The 18,372-nt window shown below is 40.0% G+C and overlaps 1 protein-coding gene across 4 annotated transcripts in view; it reads left to right on the top strand.

The window, feature by feature from the left end:
• Window positions 1–11,897, top strand: part of LOC109439571 (zinc finger protein 248-like) — a 31,169-nt gene extending 19,272 nt beyond the window's left edge. For all 4 annotated transcript variants that reach the window (XM_088793541.1, XM_088793543.1, XM_088793542.1 and 1 more), the window contains 2 exons: window positions 108–200; window positions 6,831–11,897. In XM_088793541.1, coding sequence (XP_088649667.1) covers window positions 108–200; window positions 6,831–8,431 — 1,694 coding nt within the window. In that variant the 3' untranslated portion in view covers window positions 8,432–11,897. The remainder of the gene's footprint in view (window positions 1–107; window positions 201–6,830) is intronic.
• Window positions 11,898–18,372: the final 6,475 nt, after the last annotated feature.

Genomic DNA, 18,372 nt, shown 5'->3' with positions numbered 1-18,372 from the left:
AAGTGAGTATCATTAGTGTTCCACTCTTAAAACTGCACCTTCTTTCATATTTAGAATCATCCAAGCCCTTGCAGTAAACCCATTTCCTAAATTATTTTCCATTACAGGGTATTGCTTTATAAAACCAGAAGTAATCTTGAAGTTGGAACAAGAAGACCCATTTTTATTAGAGGACAAATTTCTAAATGGGAGTTATCCAGGTGAGTTTTGGAATACAGGTAGAGAGTACCTCTTGAAAATTAAATCCAAAATCGAGTCAGTTAAACAAAGGGCACCTTTGGAAGTTTAGAAATGAGTAGATCCAAAAAATGTGGGTATGGAAGGTGTAACATAAGTGGTACGAAGTAATTGTTTTCATTTTTTCAAATAGGTAACACAGTATATGTCATTTCTACCTGACAAATCAATCAATTTATATTTAACTAGTATAAAGTCAGGTATAGGGGTAGATTATAATATCAACTAAAATTGAAGTTTAAAGTAAGGGAAAATGGAGAGAAGTGATACACTAATTTGATCAGTGGTTGGGTAGTTGGAAAAACTATGTACTGCATAATTGATAAATAAATACGAATTATGGAAGATTTGTAATTGAGAAATGTAACTCCTCTAAATGTGCTACTATAAATGCAAAAATACAACCTTTGTCATTATTAGAAGAAAAACAGCATGATAATACAAAGAAAACAGACATATCACTGAAAAGGCTTTTTATTAAAAAAAACAACCACATGTGAATATTAAGATGTAAATAGCACATCATAAAGTAAGAGATGTAACTATCATATCAGTGTCAATGTGTTAAAGTCACTTATTAATAGAAAATGGTATGAGATTATAAGAAAGAGATGTACCTGAAAATAATTTTGAATGTTTAAAATACAAAATGTGTAATATCCAGACAATATACATAAAGTCATTCAGGCTGAATTTATATAACCATTGCACAAGGTTTTGATTCAGATTAAGATTCGTACAGTAATCAAAGGACACTTTAAGAAAACTAATGAAGATAATTTAAAAAGGAAATGCAGAGGCTGCAGATAGTTGTGTGCCAATTAATTTATCATGAAAATTCACTAAAAAACTGCAAGAGATACGAGGAGAAACAGCAAGCATTAGATATAATTGACCTATATATACTACTCTGATTTCATACAAAATATGATGGACAACAACTGAGATTCTAGAGCATGAGTTGGTAAATTATGTTCCTTGACCTAAATCCAGCTAGCTACTTGTTTTTGTAAATAATAGTTTTTTTTGGAACATAGTTATTTGTTTGTGTATTTGTAATGGCTATTTTTGTGGTACAACAAAATGGCTGAATAGTTGTGCCTGAGGTTATGTGGCATGCAGTTACTGAAATATTCACCATCAGATGCTGCACATACAAAGTTTGTTGACCCCTGCTCTAGATATTAAACATATTTTTTGACATGAGTCTAATATATATTGATAAGGGTTTTTTAAGCTCTACTCTGAATATATAGTGTAAACCTTCTCTGAAGTGTTAATGGAGTAACAAAACATAAATTTTGGGTTAGAAGCAAACTATTAACTTTGCAACGTTAATTTAACATAATTTAATAACACTAGCAATTATAGACAGTATGAGAGAAAAATACCCCATGTGTAAATGAAATATGCGTATATATTTTTGAAAAATCTGTTACATGAAGGAGTACCTCAAAATTATTATTATAAAAGTATGAAATGTATGTATGAACCTGTCAAGAGGTCTGTAGGAACTCAACAAATTGCTGTATTAAACCTTACAGTTTATTATAGCAAAAAGATACAGATAATATCAGCAAAAGTAAAAGTCACGGAGGGCGGTATCCAAAACAGACTTCTTGTTTTCTTCTCCCGATAGAGTTCTATGGAAAGTGCTTAATTCTGCCAGCAGCGATGTATGGCAGCACAAGTGAAATATGGCAAGAAGAGAAATTTACCCGAGCTTTGGTGTACAGGGTTTTTACTGGGGGTTGGTCATGTAGGGCCTGAGCACCTAGGTGATTGACCTATTTACTCCAGTGAGGCCCAAGGCCCCAACCATAAATCCCAGGGTTAGCCTGAACTATCTGGTGTGGCCCCAGCCCCCAGGTGTGTAAACACACTCTTATCAGGCAGGACATTCCCTGGGCTTACCAGTTATCCCCCAAGAGGTGGTGAGAGAACAATCATTTTGAAATATGCAGGATGAGAAAACCCCAAACCTGGTGAATTAAATCTTTCATGCATACAACTTTTGGGGGATGGGTATAGCATTGCTTAATGGAAAGTTTCAACAACAAGGAATTTTGAGAAGACTTAAGCAGAACAGAAGTTTTTTGTTTTTTTTAAAATATCACTTGAAAAATTGGAAAGCTATAATGGTATAAATTAAGTAAAAGCCAAAACATGCTTCGTGGAATAAAAAGAATTAAATAAAATGCATAGAGTAGCTGTCCTATGTTGGAAAAAAGAGAGAAAGATTTTATAAGAAGTCATAGAGCACAACGCACAGCTGTAGAAATACAGCTGCACAAATGTGGAAATTTTGAAAATCTTTGCACAGCACGAAATAAAACAGAAATAAAAGAATATACTAATAACATCTTCATAGAATGGAATACGACTTTAAAATTCTGAGTGTTCGCCCATGTGGATAAACATACTTGAAGAACAGGATGACGTAGGATCTTTTCTAACAGATGCTAATACTATATTGTGAATCTGCTGTAACTGGTATGGGATACTACTGGCATGGGGTTAATTATAGACCTTTGAAACACAGTACAGAGCCCAGAAACAGCTGCGTGCTCTAATGACAACTGATTTATGAAAAGGGTGATAGCATAGAAAGCTGCAAAAGTAATTTATATGAAAACTGGCATCGTGCCCCATCTCTCCACCCTACGACAGAACTCTATTTGGTGTGGATTTATACGAAAGGGATTTATGTGTATTTGTTTTGGTTTCCATGTTCTAACAGCTAGGAAGGGGCAGATAAATGAGTTAGAGGTACTTGCAACATACATTCCTCATAAATGTGTTGTTTCTATGAAGAATTCAGATCTATCTTGTCATCACTTTCTAACTATGTCCTTCTACGATGCACTGTTTATAGCAGCTCTCTTCTGTCCAGCAGTCAGTCCATCTATACCCATCTTATATTTTTCCCCCTAAGCACTTATCAGCTCCTCTTCTTACTTCTGAAATCACATGTCAAAATCTCCACATATGTGTCCTATTTGAAAATTTCAGAGGCCTACTCCTCCCTCCCGTACATTGTCCGCTGCCTGTGTTGGTACTAATCATGATTCCCAAGCTCAGTCCCTCCTTGGATTTGATCCTACTTCTGTCTGTGCTTCCCTGAGTGCTTACTCACATTTCGTTGGCCTGGTATAATGTTGTATCCCTAGTACCTCAATCACAATAAGGAATAGGAATAGGCATACAGTGGATTTTTGTGAGGGAATAAAGTTTGATTCCCAGTTTCTTTCTCCTCCGAATTTGTCTGTCTCTGAGCTCTTCTTCCTGTACAGTAACACCCTCCATGCTTATGTCATACATCCCCATCATTTAAGCCTTTTTGCTTCATCCCGATGACCTCATCCCTCCTTTAGGGCAGGTGCACCTCAGTGTTATGGTGTCTTTATTGTCAAAATGACCAAATGAAGACAAAATTTTTCTCTCACAATTCAGAAATCCTTAGTTTTTCACTTCTGGCATAGTTATTTTGTTCTATGACCTACTCTCATAACACAACCATGAAATCACTTGAAAGTGCTGATTGCTCATCACGGTCATCCTCATAGTGATATTTCCACACTTTCTGACATTTTAGTTTTTCTGTTTACTCCGTCTTTTCATATTTTCACTGTCTTCATAACATTCCCCAAAACTAGAGTCTTGCTCTTTAATGCCTTGGTTATTGTTATTCCTAATTAGAGTTCATTTTTCAATAATGCATCAAATTCACCTTGCTCTCAATTCACAAAATAACACATGGCTTATAAGTGTAGGGTTTTATACATAACTTAATATATGAAATTTATTTTACTGTTATATTAGTGACTAGCCATTCTGAACCCCTGTTGCATCATCAGATGTATTTATGTTGCCTACCTTGTTACCAGAGCTTATCTGATGCAATCTCCTAAGTGTCACCAATCCTTGAGACATTCTTCTCTACATCACACTTTCCATCATTGTACGCTTTTTCTATATAGGTCGTTAAATTTATTAAATTTCTGATCATGCCTGGCCACAAGGGAAGGTCTCATTTTTTAAAAATTGCTGCACATTAAATTTTCGCCTAGACTCCTACTTGTATAAAAGAATCATGGGATATATATTTTTTTTAAGATTTTTTTTTTTTTTTTTAATTAGGGAAGGGTTACAGGAACTATTGGGGAACAGTGTGTACTTCCAGGATTTTTTTCCAAGTCAAGTTGTTGTCCTTTCAGTCTTAGTTGTGGAGGGTGCCGTTCAGCTTCAAGTTGTTGTCCTTTCAGTCTTAGTTGTGGAGGGCGCAGTTCAGCTCCAGGTCCAGTTACCATTGTTAGTTGCAGGGCATACAGCACACCGTCCCTTGCAGGAGTCGAACCGGCAAACTTGTGGTTAAGAGGTCGCACTCCAACCAACTGAGCCATCTGGAAGCTCAGTGGAGGCTCAGCTCAAGATGCCGTGTTCAATCTTAGTTGCAGGGGTTGCAGCCCACCATCCTTTGTGGGAGTTGAGTAGTCGAACCGGCAAACTTGTGGATGAGAGCCCACGCCCCAACCTACTGAGCCATCTGGCACTGGCCCGTATGGGAATCGAACTGGCAGCCTTCGGCGTTAGGAGCACGGAGCTCCCAACGGCCTGAGCCACCGGGCAGCCCCCAGATTGTTTTTTTGCAAGGAACCATTGTAGAGGAAAATAGGCTGGACCAGACCATGGTAGAAAATACTGTGGACCTGTAGATTTGTGGAATGATAGTTTGACCCCGTAAAGTAATACAGGTAATGTAAAACTAAAATTTCTAGATGGATAGCTCTTAATTCTTTCATCATTTTGGTGGTCAGGAGTGGGTAGTGGACTATGCATCATCTTAGCTGTTTAGCTAAGCGTAACATGCTTGCATGGCATATGGGTAGCAGTAGGGTAATAGTCAAATATACAAATATATATATATACAAATATATATATATGTATTTAAATAATTTCACACAGACCTAAATAGCCTCTTGACATTTTTTTTTAAGATTTTTTTTTTTTATTATTGGGGAAGGGAAACAGGACTTTATTGGGGAACAGTGTGTACTTCCAGGGCTTTTTTCCAAGTCAAGTTGTCCTTCCAATCTTTATTTTGGAGGGCGCAGTTCAGCTCCAGGTCCAGTTGCCGTTGTTAGTTGCACGGGGCGCACAACCCACCATCCCTTGTGGAGTTGAGGAGTCGAACCAGCAACTTTGTGGTTGAGAGCCCACGCTCCAACCTACTGAGCAATCTGGCACTGGCCCGTGTGGGAAACAAACTGGAAGCCTTTGGTGTTAGGAGCTGGAAGCTCCAACACCCTGAGCCACTGGGCTGGCCCCCAGATAGTTTTTTTTTAAATGAACCACTGTAGAGGAAAATAGGCTGGACCAGACCATGGTTGAAAATTCTGTGGACTAGTAGATTTGTGAAATGATAGTTTGAATACGTTAAGTAATACAGGTAATGTAAAACTAAATTTTCTAGAAGGATGTCTCTTAATTCTTTCATCTTTTGGCGGGTCAGGAGTGCGTAGCGGGCTATGCATCATCTTAACTGTTTAGCTAAGCGTGACATGCTTGCATGGCATATGGGTAGCAATAGGGTAATAGTCAAATATACAAATATTTCTTTAATAATAGCTAAACATAAGGGATATATTTAAAATTTACGGGAGGAGGTAGAAACATGTGATCCTTAAAGTTCTCACAATCGGTAGAAGCCTCGTATGTTGAAAAGTGTGTAGAAAGCAGAGTTAAATATGGGACATAGTTGAAACTGGTTTTAAGAACATGAGTGAGCATATTTAAAAGTGATACTTAAGATATTCTGGACAAAAATTGTTTACTTTTGACCAACAGTAACAAACACCAAAGCACCAGAGCCAGAATAGAGCAATGCATCCCATCCCAGTAGAAACATGGATTTTCCTCCAGTTACTTTTATACTTCCTCTTGGCATTTGTGTCCGAGGAATGACAGCCAGGAGAATCAGAGCTTTGGTTTTAGGATCATTTCTTTAAATATGAGGAAATTTGTTCCATTATAACTTATTTTGGTATTGATATGTAGAATGAAAAAGGGGAACCTCCAAGTGGAAGCATGTAGATTGATGAGTATCCTACCATTTTAATCTGCATTTGATAGTTTAAGAACCTAGATCCTGATAATCTCCTTAATCCAAACCCTTTCTCTGCTGGAACCCCTAAAAATACATGACCATAATTTTTTATTTTTTTGGTTGTTGAAATCATGCCATTCTCTGATTTGTTTTGTCCACAGGACCAACTTTCTTAAAAACTTACTTATGTTCCCAATTCATCATTCCATTCTTTTACGCCAAAGTTTGAAAATTGTATTTCAAAATGCCAAAATACGTACAATAGTCACCTGCAAGTTGTTTTCCATTTTTCCCCTTTCCCACAGCAAGCTTCCTGCCTCTCCAGGTAAAAGTATATAGTTAATATGTACTTGAAATTACCACAGTGTTGAAAGACTTAGCAAGAAATCCAATTGTGAAATATATAGTATGGTAAATGTCTATACTACTTTCTAAATTAAAAATATGCTAAATTTCATAAGGAATTTTTTAACTTTCTCATTTATAGAAGACTGCCGACTTGATCATTTAGAGAAGAGCCAGGAAAACCAAGTCAAGTATTTATGTCAAATTTTATTCACCACCAACAGACCATTGACTACAGAGCAAGAGACAGTTTCAGGAGAACCATTTAATCTTGGCACACTCATTGTTCCTTCAAGAAAAATACTCTCTGCATGTGATAGTGTGGGGTCTACATACATGGATGTCTGCACATTGGCTCCTCATAATGACTCAAAAAAGAAGACTGATGAATTTAATGCATCTCATTCCAACAACATTGGAGAGAAGTTGGAGAGACCAAACATTGGAGAGAAGTTTTTTGGTTACAATCAAAATGTGCAAACTTGTAGTTGTGTGGAGGAATTTATTCTGGGGCAGTCTTTTGAATGTAAGGAACATGGTAATGCTTTGCATGATAAGGCTGCCTTCATTACATGGAACAGTGCTTACAAAAAAGAGAGATGTTATTGTGAATTTGGAAGAAACGTATATAATGAATTGGCCCTTGTTTCACCAAGTATTAGCACAGAGAAGAGTCCCTTTGAATTTCATGAAGATAAATGTAATATAATTGGGGACAGTTTGCGGAGGGTTGCTCAAGTTCACAGAACTGATATAAGAGAGAAAACTTTTAGTCAAAAAGCACAGTTCACAGACTATCAGAGAAATCACACAGGAGTGCCACCCCTTGAGTATGGGAAAAACTTTAACTCCAATTCAGTTATTAATGTACAACAGAGAACTCATGCAATAGAGCTATCTTGTAATAATAAGACACGTGAGGAAACGTTCAGTTCTCAGTCAGCCTTCGGTATACAGCAGACAACTCACGGGAGGGAACAACACTGTGAGTGTAATGAATGTCAAAGATCTTTCTGTATGAGGTCATCCCTCATTTTACATTACAGAAGTCACACAGGCGAGAAAATGTATGACTCCAACGAATGTGGGAAAGCTTTTTCCTGGAAAGAATCCCTAGTTGAACATCAGAAAACTCACACAGGGGAGAAATCCCATCAATGTAACGAATGTGGTAAAACTTACGCCCGGAAGTCAAGACTTCGAAAACATCAGAGAACTCACACGGGGGAGAAACCCTATGAATGTACTGAATGTGGGAAAACTTTAACATACAACACAGACATTGCAGTACATCACAGAACTCACAGAGGTGAGAAACCCTATCAATGCAATGAATGTGGTAAAAGTTACACCAGGAAGTCAAGCCTTGGGAAACATCAGAGAACTCACACAGGGGAGAAACCGTATGAATGCACGAAATGTGGGAAAAGTTTCATGCACAAAACAGTCCTTGTAGTACATCAGGTAACTCACACAGGGGAGAAACCCTATCAATGTAATGAATGTGGGAAAAGTTATACCCACAAGTCAAGCCTTGGAAAACATCAGAGAACTCACACAGGCGAAAAACCCCATGAATGTAATGAATGTGGGAAAACTTTCACACACAAAGCAGGCCTTGCAGTACATCAGAGAACTCACACAGGGGAGAAACCCTACCAATGTAATGAATGTGGTAAAAGTTACACCAAGAAGTCAAGCCTTGGAGCGCATCAGAGAATTCACACAGGAGAAACTGTATGAATGTAATGTGTGGGGAAAAACTTTCATCACTCAGACAACATCAGAAATGTCACAGAGGAGAGAAACCCTGTAAATATAATGAATGTGTAAAAACTTTCCTGTGGAAGTCACATCTTTGAAAACATCAGAGCACTCACCACAGGAGAGAAACCCTATGAAACTGAACGTGTGTATTTTCATGTCATATCTCAAAGGACATCAGAGAATTCATGCAGGGGAAAAACCTGTGAAAGTATGAATTCTGGGAAACATTTTCTTTGGAAATCAGCCCTCATGTCAGAGACTGCATACAGGGAGAAATGCTACAAATGTAACTGATGCAGAAAATGTTTTGTTTCCAACTAAACTCTCAAAATTGAACTTATGACACAATTCAGATGGGAGTGTAGTGATTTATACTTTCAGCAATGAGTCTCACCTACGAAAACATCAGAAAACTCACAAAGGTGAAAAATTTTATGAACGTGTCAATATGGGAAAATCTTCTTAGAGTTTTCAGATGCAAAAAGCGAAGGGGAGGAAAAATAACTTTTTCTTGTACTCTGTTAGGTTCAGTGGCTGGAATCCTGCAAATTGAAGACATTAATAGGAGAAAATGGTTTATTTTATATGCATATGGAGATAAATGAAATGAAAACTCCACGGAGGTGAACAGACCTGGAAGCTTATGTGCCATTCAAACAAAAGGACAATACATTTGCAAGCAAGTGTCCAGACAAAGAAAAAATGGTTGAGAGCTTGTGCAGGTGCTCAGTTCTGGGGATGTAAATATTCGGGGAACCAATGGGAGAGGAGTGTTATTTCATTAAGATTTGTTTATACAGGTATTAGTTGGTGTCATCTTCAGGATATGAGTTGTCCCTTCTTGCTTATTTCACAGAGGGGATGCAGAACACCTTTACGAAGGGAGACTTGTGCCCTGACATTTGTCATATGGAGGTGGAGTGAAAAGGGTTTTCTTTCTACTCTTTTTCAGTTGCTTTCGCTGATAATAATCTTTTGGCATAATTTGGCATGACATATTTTGATTTCTTTGATCACACCAGGGAGATCTCACCTTACAACTGTAGAAGTAGGGAAAATTTTCACTGGAAGTCAAACCGCAGAGAATATCAAAAACTCACAGGGAATTTGACGTGATTGTATGAATGTGGAAGAACTTTCATCCAAACATCAAATCTTGCATTACCTAAGAGAACTCACACACATGCAAAACCCTCTAAATGTTATGGAAGTTGGAATGATTTCACCCAGAAATCACACTTTGAGAACATCAGAGAACTCACAGGGGAGAAATCATAAAGATGATGAATGTAGTGGAAGGTACAAGTCAAGGTCAAGAAAAGGTTGCAGAACTCAGAATAGGGACCACAATTTATTAAGCTGAAGAACATAGAGTTCCTCAGGAAGCTCCTCCGTAGACATGAGAGAACTGCCTTAGTCCTTTCAGGCTACTGGAACAAAGTACCATAGGCTTTTTGGCTTAAGTAACAAACATTGGTTTCCCACAGTTCTGGAAGGTGGCAGTCCCAAATCAAGGGATTGGTAGATTTGGTGTCTGATGAGGCTCCACTTTCTGGTTCTTAGACGGCTATTTTCCTGTGTGCTCACGTGGTGGAAGAGACAACGGCTCTCTTCGGAGCCTCTTTAATAAGGGCTCTGTCCTAATGACATCATCACCTTCAAAGCCCTCCATCCCCAAATCCCAGCATGTTGGGGATAAAATTTCAACAGATGAATTTGGGGAGATCGGAAACATTCAGTTATTAGCAAGAACTTGTACTGGACGGAAATCCTTGAAATATATATACACAGTCTTTCAGTCACTAAGGATAAGTTTAGTCGTTCCTGCAGATCAGAGACTTCTCTGGGGGACAGCACATTGTGAAGGTAATGAATATAGGCAATATTCTGTATGATCTCAACCGTCAGCAAATTTCCACTGTGGAGAAATACTGTGTAATGAGAACGTGTCAGGTTTCTGTCAAAGATTCAATCTCACTGAGTAGAGAATTCACACAATGAAGAAAATGTAGAATGCGATAAATATGTAATAACTTCAGGCAGAAGCCTCCCTTCTCAGTACAGGAGAAAATGCGTAGAGCTTGGAGACCTCATAGTATATCGACAAATGAAAGAAATCTTATGAAGGTAATGGATTTGGGGAATACTGCCAGAAGGCAATCCACAATATAGTATATATAAATAATAAACCTAAGACTAAAAGACCCCTGTCTCATATACTACATGTTCACCAATAACCATTTCCTTTTATCCTCAGGTCCATGACTAGTCTAAATTTCCCAGGCACTCTTTCATTCTAATGCGGTAATGTCACCAAATTTAAAGTAGTGGAATATGACTGTCAGTGGTAAAACAAGTCCAATGAAGACATTTTCATCCGATAAATTCTCTGCTGTTCATTTTCCCTACAATGATGGTGGAAGAGTAGCACATGGAAGGAGTCAGCGTTCAAGAATTACTGTGTGGATGAGTTTCCGCCTCTAATAGTGTGACTTTTGCAAGGAAAAATAAACTTGTTCTCTGCTGAGCTGTTACAGGTTTGGATCTGTCTGTTACTCACCTGTCTTAGACATCCCTTAGCTATCACAGACTATGACTATGACTGTGAAAAGTGATAAGTGGGTATGTATCAAAATAGTAACATGGAGGGATTCCTTGACAGTATTCTGACTTTTCAGTTAGCTGTTAACCATGGCTGTTCTGTGTTACGAATCATGTAAATAACATGATTTGTTAGATGTTTTCTTATGATTACATTTAGGTTATGTACCTTTTGTAGGAATACAAAAGAAATACTGAGGATTTCTCCATACATCATACCAGGACACACATACTGTTGTAATTGGTCCCATGCATAGTGATACTAAATTGGATTATTTGGTTAATGTGGTGTCTTTCATGTGTCTTCACACAAAAGTTATTAAGTATCTCAGAAGACACTCTCAGGCTATATACTCTGTATGTTGTAATCCTTAAGATTCACAAATTTTAGCATTTACTTCTGGTCATTTCCCAAATCAACTTTTACCATAGTTGCAAACTCATGTTACGTTTCCCAGTATTCCTCCTGTCCTCATCATGGTATGAAACAGTTTTCCTTTTTCCAGAATTTTTAATTTCTGTTTGCGTGTACTCAGATTCTTGCTTAATACAGTAGGTTATAATTCTTAATTAGTGTTATTTATTTTGTTTTGATGGTCACATCATCTGAGATAAAGCTGTTGTGCATTCAGATTGGCTCACGTGTCCAGTATTAATTTTTCTGATGCCTTTTTGCTTTTACCAAAGCATCCTTCTATTTGTGTGATCATGAGAATGTTTAATGTGCCATTGTAAAGGTTTTCATTATAGAGCAAATCCTTTATTCGTATTTTGGAAAAAGTTAAGTGTTTCCCAAAATATTTAGAATATTATGCTCCCTTAAATAAAGATTTAAAAATTCTGGTTGGAATAGCATTTCATTTCATCTCAGTCAGGTATCCACAAGGTAGAACTGACTTAACCAACTGGCCAGGATCCATTCCTGGAAAAATCCATAGGCAGAGTCCTAGTGACATAGAACCCAGGCCTTTCCCGCTTTACCTCTTTGCTGGCATGTGTCCAGAGGACACTCCCCAACACCGCATCCTCCACGATAGAATGTAACCTGAGCCCTGAACATGAATGTTCCTCTCTCCTGCCTGCCTTATGGATCTGCACGGGAGACAATGAGGCCCTTTTATTATGAGCTTGATGCTTTGGTGGGCCTCTTTATTTATAGGGTATTGATGAATTCTGGGGAGAGGTTTTGAGGAATTTGTTTGAGTCTAGATTGGGGGTAGTCTGTGGATCCTGTCGAGAGCGGTTGGAGATTTTGTTCAGAATTGGGGTGCCCCAGGAGGCATCTAGAGAGACCCCTGGTTGGTGTCTTTGAGGGAAAGCCACATGGACACCTGCATAGTGGCAGGGTCGTGCCTGGCAGGGCATTCTAACAGTGACACTGGGGTCTGTGTCCCAACACCGTGACTTGATGACAAATAGGAAACTGGGACGTAGTCTCCATGGCTTCGCAGGAGAAAACACATGCAAAGCACAGGAGCTCTTTAATCATTAAGCATAAGGACAGTCAAGAAGTAAACCTTGTGCCCTGCCTGGAGGTGTTGGGCAGTTCCTGTGAATTCCATCTGTCTGTGAAAGCCCCTAGGAGACTGAGCAATATTCATCACAAAATGAGTTAATTTAACTTAATAAAAAGGGTGTGAAATTTTATCTTGTCCCTTGGCTCAGGAATTTGGAAGCTTGCTGCTGTGACACACTCACACACATACAAACATACACACGTTTCTATGTATTATGTAACCTAAAGATGAGAGAGGAGCTGTGAGAAAATTGTCCAGTTGATTCCAACATTTCTTCTGTCCCATCTCCTTGTTCCTCTTCCAATAAACCTGGACACATGCATGGCCTTAAAGGTTTTATAGATGAATTATTGGGATAATTCTTTGAATTGTTTACAAAATCTATTTGTAAACTATTAACCTAAAAGTAAAAGACCAAAGTGGGAGTCAACAAGCATTTATTTGAGATCCAAATGAATAGCTGTTTGTGAAGCACTGATTTAGGTGGAAACACAATAGGATTTCCATTAGGAGGAAAAGCAAGGGGTATTGATGACAAAGGGAAGGGGAACAATTCCATGAATTGAAGGAAGGAATTTCCATATGTGTCCACAGCCCACATTGTGATGCAAATTCTAAAGCATTTTAAATTTTCAGTCCATAATGATGCTAATTCTAAAGAATATTTAAAAATGTCAGCCAGTAGTCATCACGTCTGCTTTCTTATAATGCAGAAATGCTGCTTTAGGCCCAGTTGAAAGGTCCCTTTGCCCAGTTTTAACATTCCAAAGGTTTGAGGTGTCAGACGTGTAAAATACTTACTCTGGGATTGCAGCTATGACTCCATTTTAAAGTGACTCCCTTGTTACTTTTTATACTTCTCCCCTTTGATTGAGGTCTTTTCCTGAAAGTTACTGATCAATCATGGGAGAGCAACACTGGTCACTTATTAAAAGCATCATTGTTCTCTCGTTGCCAGGAAGACCCCTTCCCAGTGTATCCCGTGCTACATAGAAGTGAACTCGTTTTTGTTTTTCCTTGGGAGCCTTGGGCCACACTTGAGCAATTGCCCCAAAACACAGGAAGTCTTTGCCATTATGTTTCTTTAAGGGCAAATATCTGTCTTTTCTTGAGGTTTTTCCTATGAAGTCTCAGAGGCCTTAGTGATCATCTCAAAACGTTGTGCGACCATTGTCAGAGTGGTGTGTTTATAAGATTGACCTATGCAAAACAAACTTTTAGAGCAGAAAAAGTTTATGTAATAAGAAACCAATAAGTCCAATTTGAAGAATAGACCTGATCTATGAGGCAATACCTGAGGGCAGTCAGTTGAAGGTACTAAAGAGCCATGAAGTGTCAGTGCACGCTGTATTTAATCTCTTGGCTTGTGCCCATATTTTATCTACTCGCGTCTCTTGAACCAGAGGTGTTTTATCGAAGTATAGGAGTAGGTCTATACTAGAGCAACCCTACCTTGTGTAGCTAGATGGTAAAGAGCAATTCTGCTGTCGAATATAAGTTATGCAAGGGAATTGATGCATTTTTCCTTGAGAGTAGTACGATGGTGGTAGCTCCAGCAATTCCCCTATGGTTTTTGAGAAGTTTCTATTAATACATATAGTGCAATACCTTCCCAAGGAAACCGTACTCTTCCACATCCCATACCATTGCTGGACCTTGATATGTGTGTCACCAGTTCCATGTTTTGCCCTGCAGTCTTAGTTTAAAGATGATGCCCCATGTTGAGTACTACCAGGGATGCCACAAAAAGGATAGAAGGGGACACTTTGCTCAGCGTTGCTCAAGCAGTAGTTCCCCGCAATCAGAAGTGTCATGATGTTGATGGAACCACTTTGAGCACCTCTTGCAATTGCAGAAGTCAAACACGAGTTGTATTCATCTTTTGTTATCGGTACATATTAGGCATTATAATTTCAATAGTCTTTTCCTTTCTTAAAATGTGTGTACATTTTTTTGGTACCATCTGTATTTCCACTCAGAAATTAAGGGAAAAGAGGAAACGATAACATTTTAGTGAGTGTTTGACCTCTCATATTATTTGTGGGATAGGAAGGAACTAAAAAGTAAGTGATGAGTCAGAAAAAGAGCTAATGAGAACAAGTGTAGGAGCTTACAGGAATATTAACTGATGAGTCAGAAACATTAGCTGATAAGTCAGAAAAAGTTCATGAAAATGAGTCTCGGAGATAGCAAAATAGGTTTAAAAATTAACTGCTTCATTTCTGATTTCTCATTGAACATTACCCTTGCGGACTGACAAACACTTGGACAATTTTTGGAGGAAACCAACTGTGACAATATTTTTCAGAAGGGGCCAGCCACAACTCTGAACAACTGCAAGATAACTGGCCCCTGCGTAGCATAAAAGAAATGTAGAACCCCTACATTCCCTCACCTGGGGGCAGCCGTCTCCTTTAGACACTGCCATGGGCATTCTCTCTCTGCCCAAACTTCATAAAACTTTCTTTGCTTCCCTACTTTTCTGAGTTTTGTGAATCCTTTCACCTTCTGCAAACGACCAGGGGTTAATTCCACGCCAATACATTTTGGTGCCAAACCCAATAGTTGGACTCTACCCTTTTTTCCCCACCTCCAGAGCCTTTGTCCCCCTCCCTTGAGGGTTGGAAAATGAAATTTCTCTTCCTGGTCTATCTGGTGGAATCCAAAGTCCAACTTCTCTGATGGTTGGGGAATCCCATTGCCAAGCCTTGTGTGAGGCTACTTTCTATTCCTCGGGATCGACAAGTCTTGGCCGCACTCTTACTGGATATGGGATGGATACATAAATTCCTCCCAGACGTTCACCAGTTTATTAAGTTTTCTGTGATAGAATAATCTGGTAGCAATCTACCACTAGGTCCCACCTGGGGCAAGACACCACAAGACCCACTCATCAGACATACACACAATTCAAAGGCACACAGACTCCCTTTCGTTTGACCACTCCCTGTAGTTGTTTTTGCTTCCTCACTCCCCATTCTTGTTTTGCTTCTCTGGACCTTCATTGCCACCTCCATGGATCAACAAAAGACCTTTGGTCGGTAGGTGATGTGCCTTGTGATGGCTGTGGGGTCCCAGGAATTCCACCAACCCGGTCCACGACCCTCTACCCTAGGTGTTGCAGGGACGCCCTTACAACTAATGGTCATTTCTTTCTCCAGAGTATGTGGTAAAAACTGATAATTCCACAACTCCTGAGTCAGACACTCCGTTGGAGAAACTTGGGGACGTCCCTCGGTCTCCTAGTCCGGCCATAATGAGACCACCATACCTAGTATCATGGGCAGCTCCTCCTCTGTCCCTCTCGTCTCCCCCCTTGGCTGTCTTCTTAAAAATTGGACCAAATTTGACCTCTCCTCTCTCAAAAAGAACAAAGAGCTTTTCTTTTGCAATACCGCCTGGCCTCTATATAAACTAGACGATCAGGAGGTCAGGCCGACTAATGGCACTTAGACTATAATAGTCACGCAACTAGATGTTTTCTGTAGGCGCCTTCACAGATGGTCTGAGGCTCCATATGTCTAAGCCTTTATGGCTCTGAGCCAGTACCCAGACCTCCAGAAACACTTCCACATGTGTCCTATGAAAATTCCTCATTCTCCCCCTCCGGATGTTTCATACGACGCCTTTTTATTCCAGGTCCCTCCTAGAGCTCCTCGAAACTCACCTCCTACCTCACCTACCTATCCTTCCTCAAACCTGCTCTGCCTCTTCCACCTCTTCTCCAGCTCCCCCTCCCTACTCTGCCCCAGCTCCCAGTCCTGCAGGCACCACACATAGAGGAGCTCATTTTAAGGCAGACTCCATTTTGCCCCTCCGGGACGTCACAAACAGAGAGGCCGATACAATTCGGTTCATGTCCCTTTCCCTATGGCAGATCTAGCTCAGAGACAAAATTAGGGACCTATTCTGAAGACCCTTGTAAATTCATTAAAGAGTTCCAGAGCTTAACCATAGCCTTTGATCTTACTTGGCAGGACATTACATAGTTTTAACTACCTGCTGCTCCTTAAGAAAAAAAAGCTATATCTGTGCTCTTTCCCAAAGACACCCAGACACAGAATAGCTAGCTAGTGGGAATCTAGCATAACACAGGGTTGGGCCTAAGGATATTCCCAATCATAATCTAGATTAGAATTATCAAACTGGCCAGCAGGGCGGGATTAGACCAGACCATATGGTCACCTGTTTTCTCGAGGGCGTAAAAAATGGCATGAAACCAGTTAACCCTTAGAAACTGAGGGAAATTACTCAAGGATTGGATGAAAACCTGGTCTTTTTTCAATCCAATTTAGCTAACGCCCTCTGAAAATATACTAACCTAGATCCATCTAGCCGCGAGGGCTATTCTTGCCTTGCATTTTTTTGGACAATCAGCTCTCTAGATAGATATCCGAAGGAAGCTTCAGAAATTAGAGCTGGGTCCGCAGACTCCGCTCCCAGTCCTCTTAGGTACAGCCTTTCAGATCTTTAATAGGGATGAAGTGGAAAGGGAGCCTAGGGTACGGAGGGACAAGAAAAAAGATCAGTAAAAGGCTAAATTAATGGCTGCTACCCTTGCCAGCGCCCTGCCCTCACAGACTGAACTAGATTTGGGCCCACGAGGAGGGACCCCACCGAAGACAGGCCCAAACACCTCCTACAACTATCATCAGGAATGACACTGAAGTCAGGCTAGGCCTCACCTAGCCAGGAGGGCCCGCTCAGGCCCTTGTCCCCTTTGCAAAAAGGAAGGACACTGGAAGGACTGCCCCCTCTCCCTTTGAGGAAGGAGGCTGTCTCCACTCATAAAATGCCAAAGGGGTGGCTCCTCCAACTAGCTGTCAACGTCTGTCATCAGGAACTATGAGCCAGACAACTGTCACCTCGACTAAGGGGCCCCAGGACTCATCCTGGCCTCGCTGCTCAACATCACAGAGGCTGAGTCCAGGGTAATGCTTGCCATGGATGATAAGAATGTTACGTTCTTGATCCAGGAACCGCATTCTCTGCTCTAATTCATGACCTCAGCCCTACACTTCCGTCCTGCCTCCTCCCAACAGGTAGTGAAGGCAATCCCACCACATGCAGAGAGACCCTACATTTACCTTGTTGCTTTGCGTCCCTTGCTTTTACACATAGCTTTCTAATTATGCCCCACTACCCCATACCCCTTTTAGGACGAGATATTATGCAGAAGCTGCAAGCTCCCCTCCAAATCTCTGCTAACCCTACTCTAATAGCTGCTCAGTTGGTCGGGAACATTCACTATTGGCTTTCTAGCGTGATGTTCACTTATCTGATGAAGTTAAGCCCCTACCAGTCCCCATAATGGCCGCTATATTGGAAACACCCTGAGCCAAATGAGCGATCCAGCTCATTCCCCTTCTCGTTGGTTTGGTGGTTGCAGTGGAGTTACAACTGAAACTGCCTGACTACTGGTTCCAAAGCCGATCATGTGTCATCAGTGGAAATCACTGAAGGTGGAGGATGGCTGGCCACAGTTCTAAGTCAGTTACACGTCCGGATTAATTATATTTACACTTAAGAGTAACCCAGTGCACATTCAAGTTTTCCCAATTATAACCAGTCTTTTGCAGCTGTTGCTTATTTAATCGGGATTGTTTTCGTGGACCACACCTGGTATTGGCGGTAAACTTCAAGTTTAACCCCTAACATTTTCGGTTTCTGATACAAACCCTGCAGAAGAGATGGTTATACCAACATTTTACACCAAATTAAGAAGGGGAAATATTGCTAACGCAGGAAAAGGAGTGGGAGCGGTGTTTTATGGGAAATGTAGTCTTTATGGAACTGGCG

This window comes from Rhinolophus sinicus, chromosome 16 (genome assembly GCF_057876585.1).
Source record: "Rhinolophus sinicus isolate RSI-liver-muscle chromosome 16, RSI-T2T, whole genome shotgun sequence".
Lineage (NCBI taxonomy): Eukaryota > Metazoa > Chordata > Mammalia > Chiroptera > Rhinolophidae > Rhinolophus > Rhinolophus sinicus.
The sequence above is the reverse complement of the archived record's forward strand: the minus strand, read 5'-3'. Positions and strand labels throughout refer to the sequence as shown.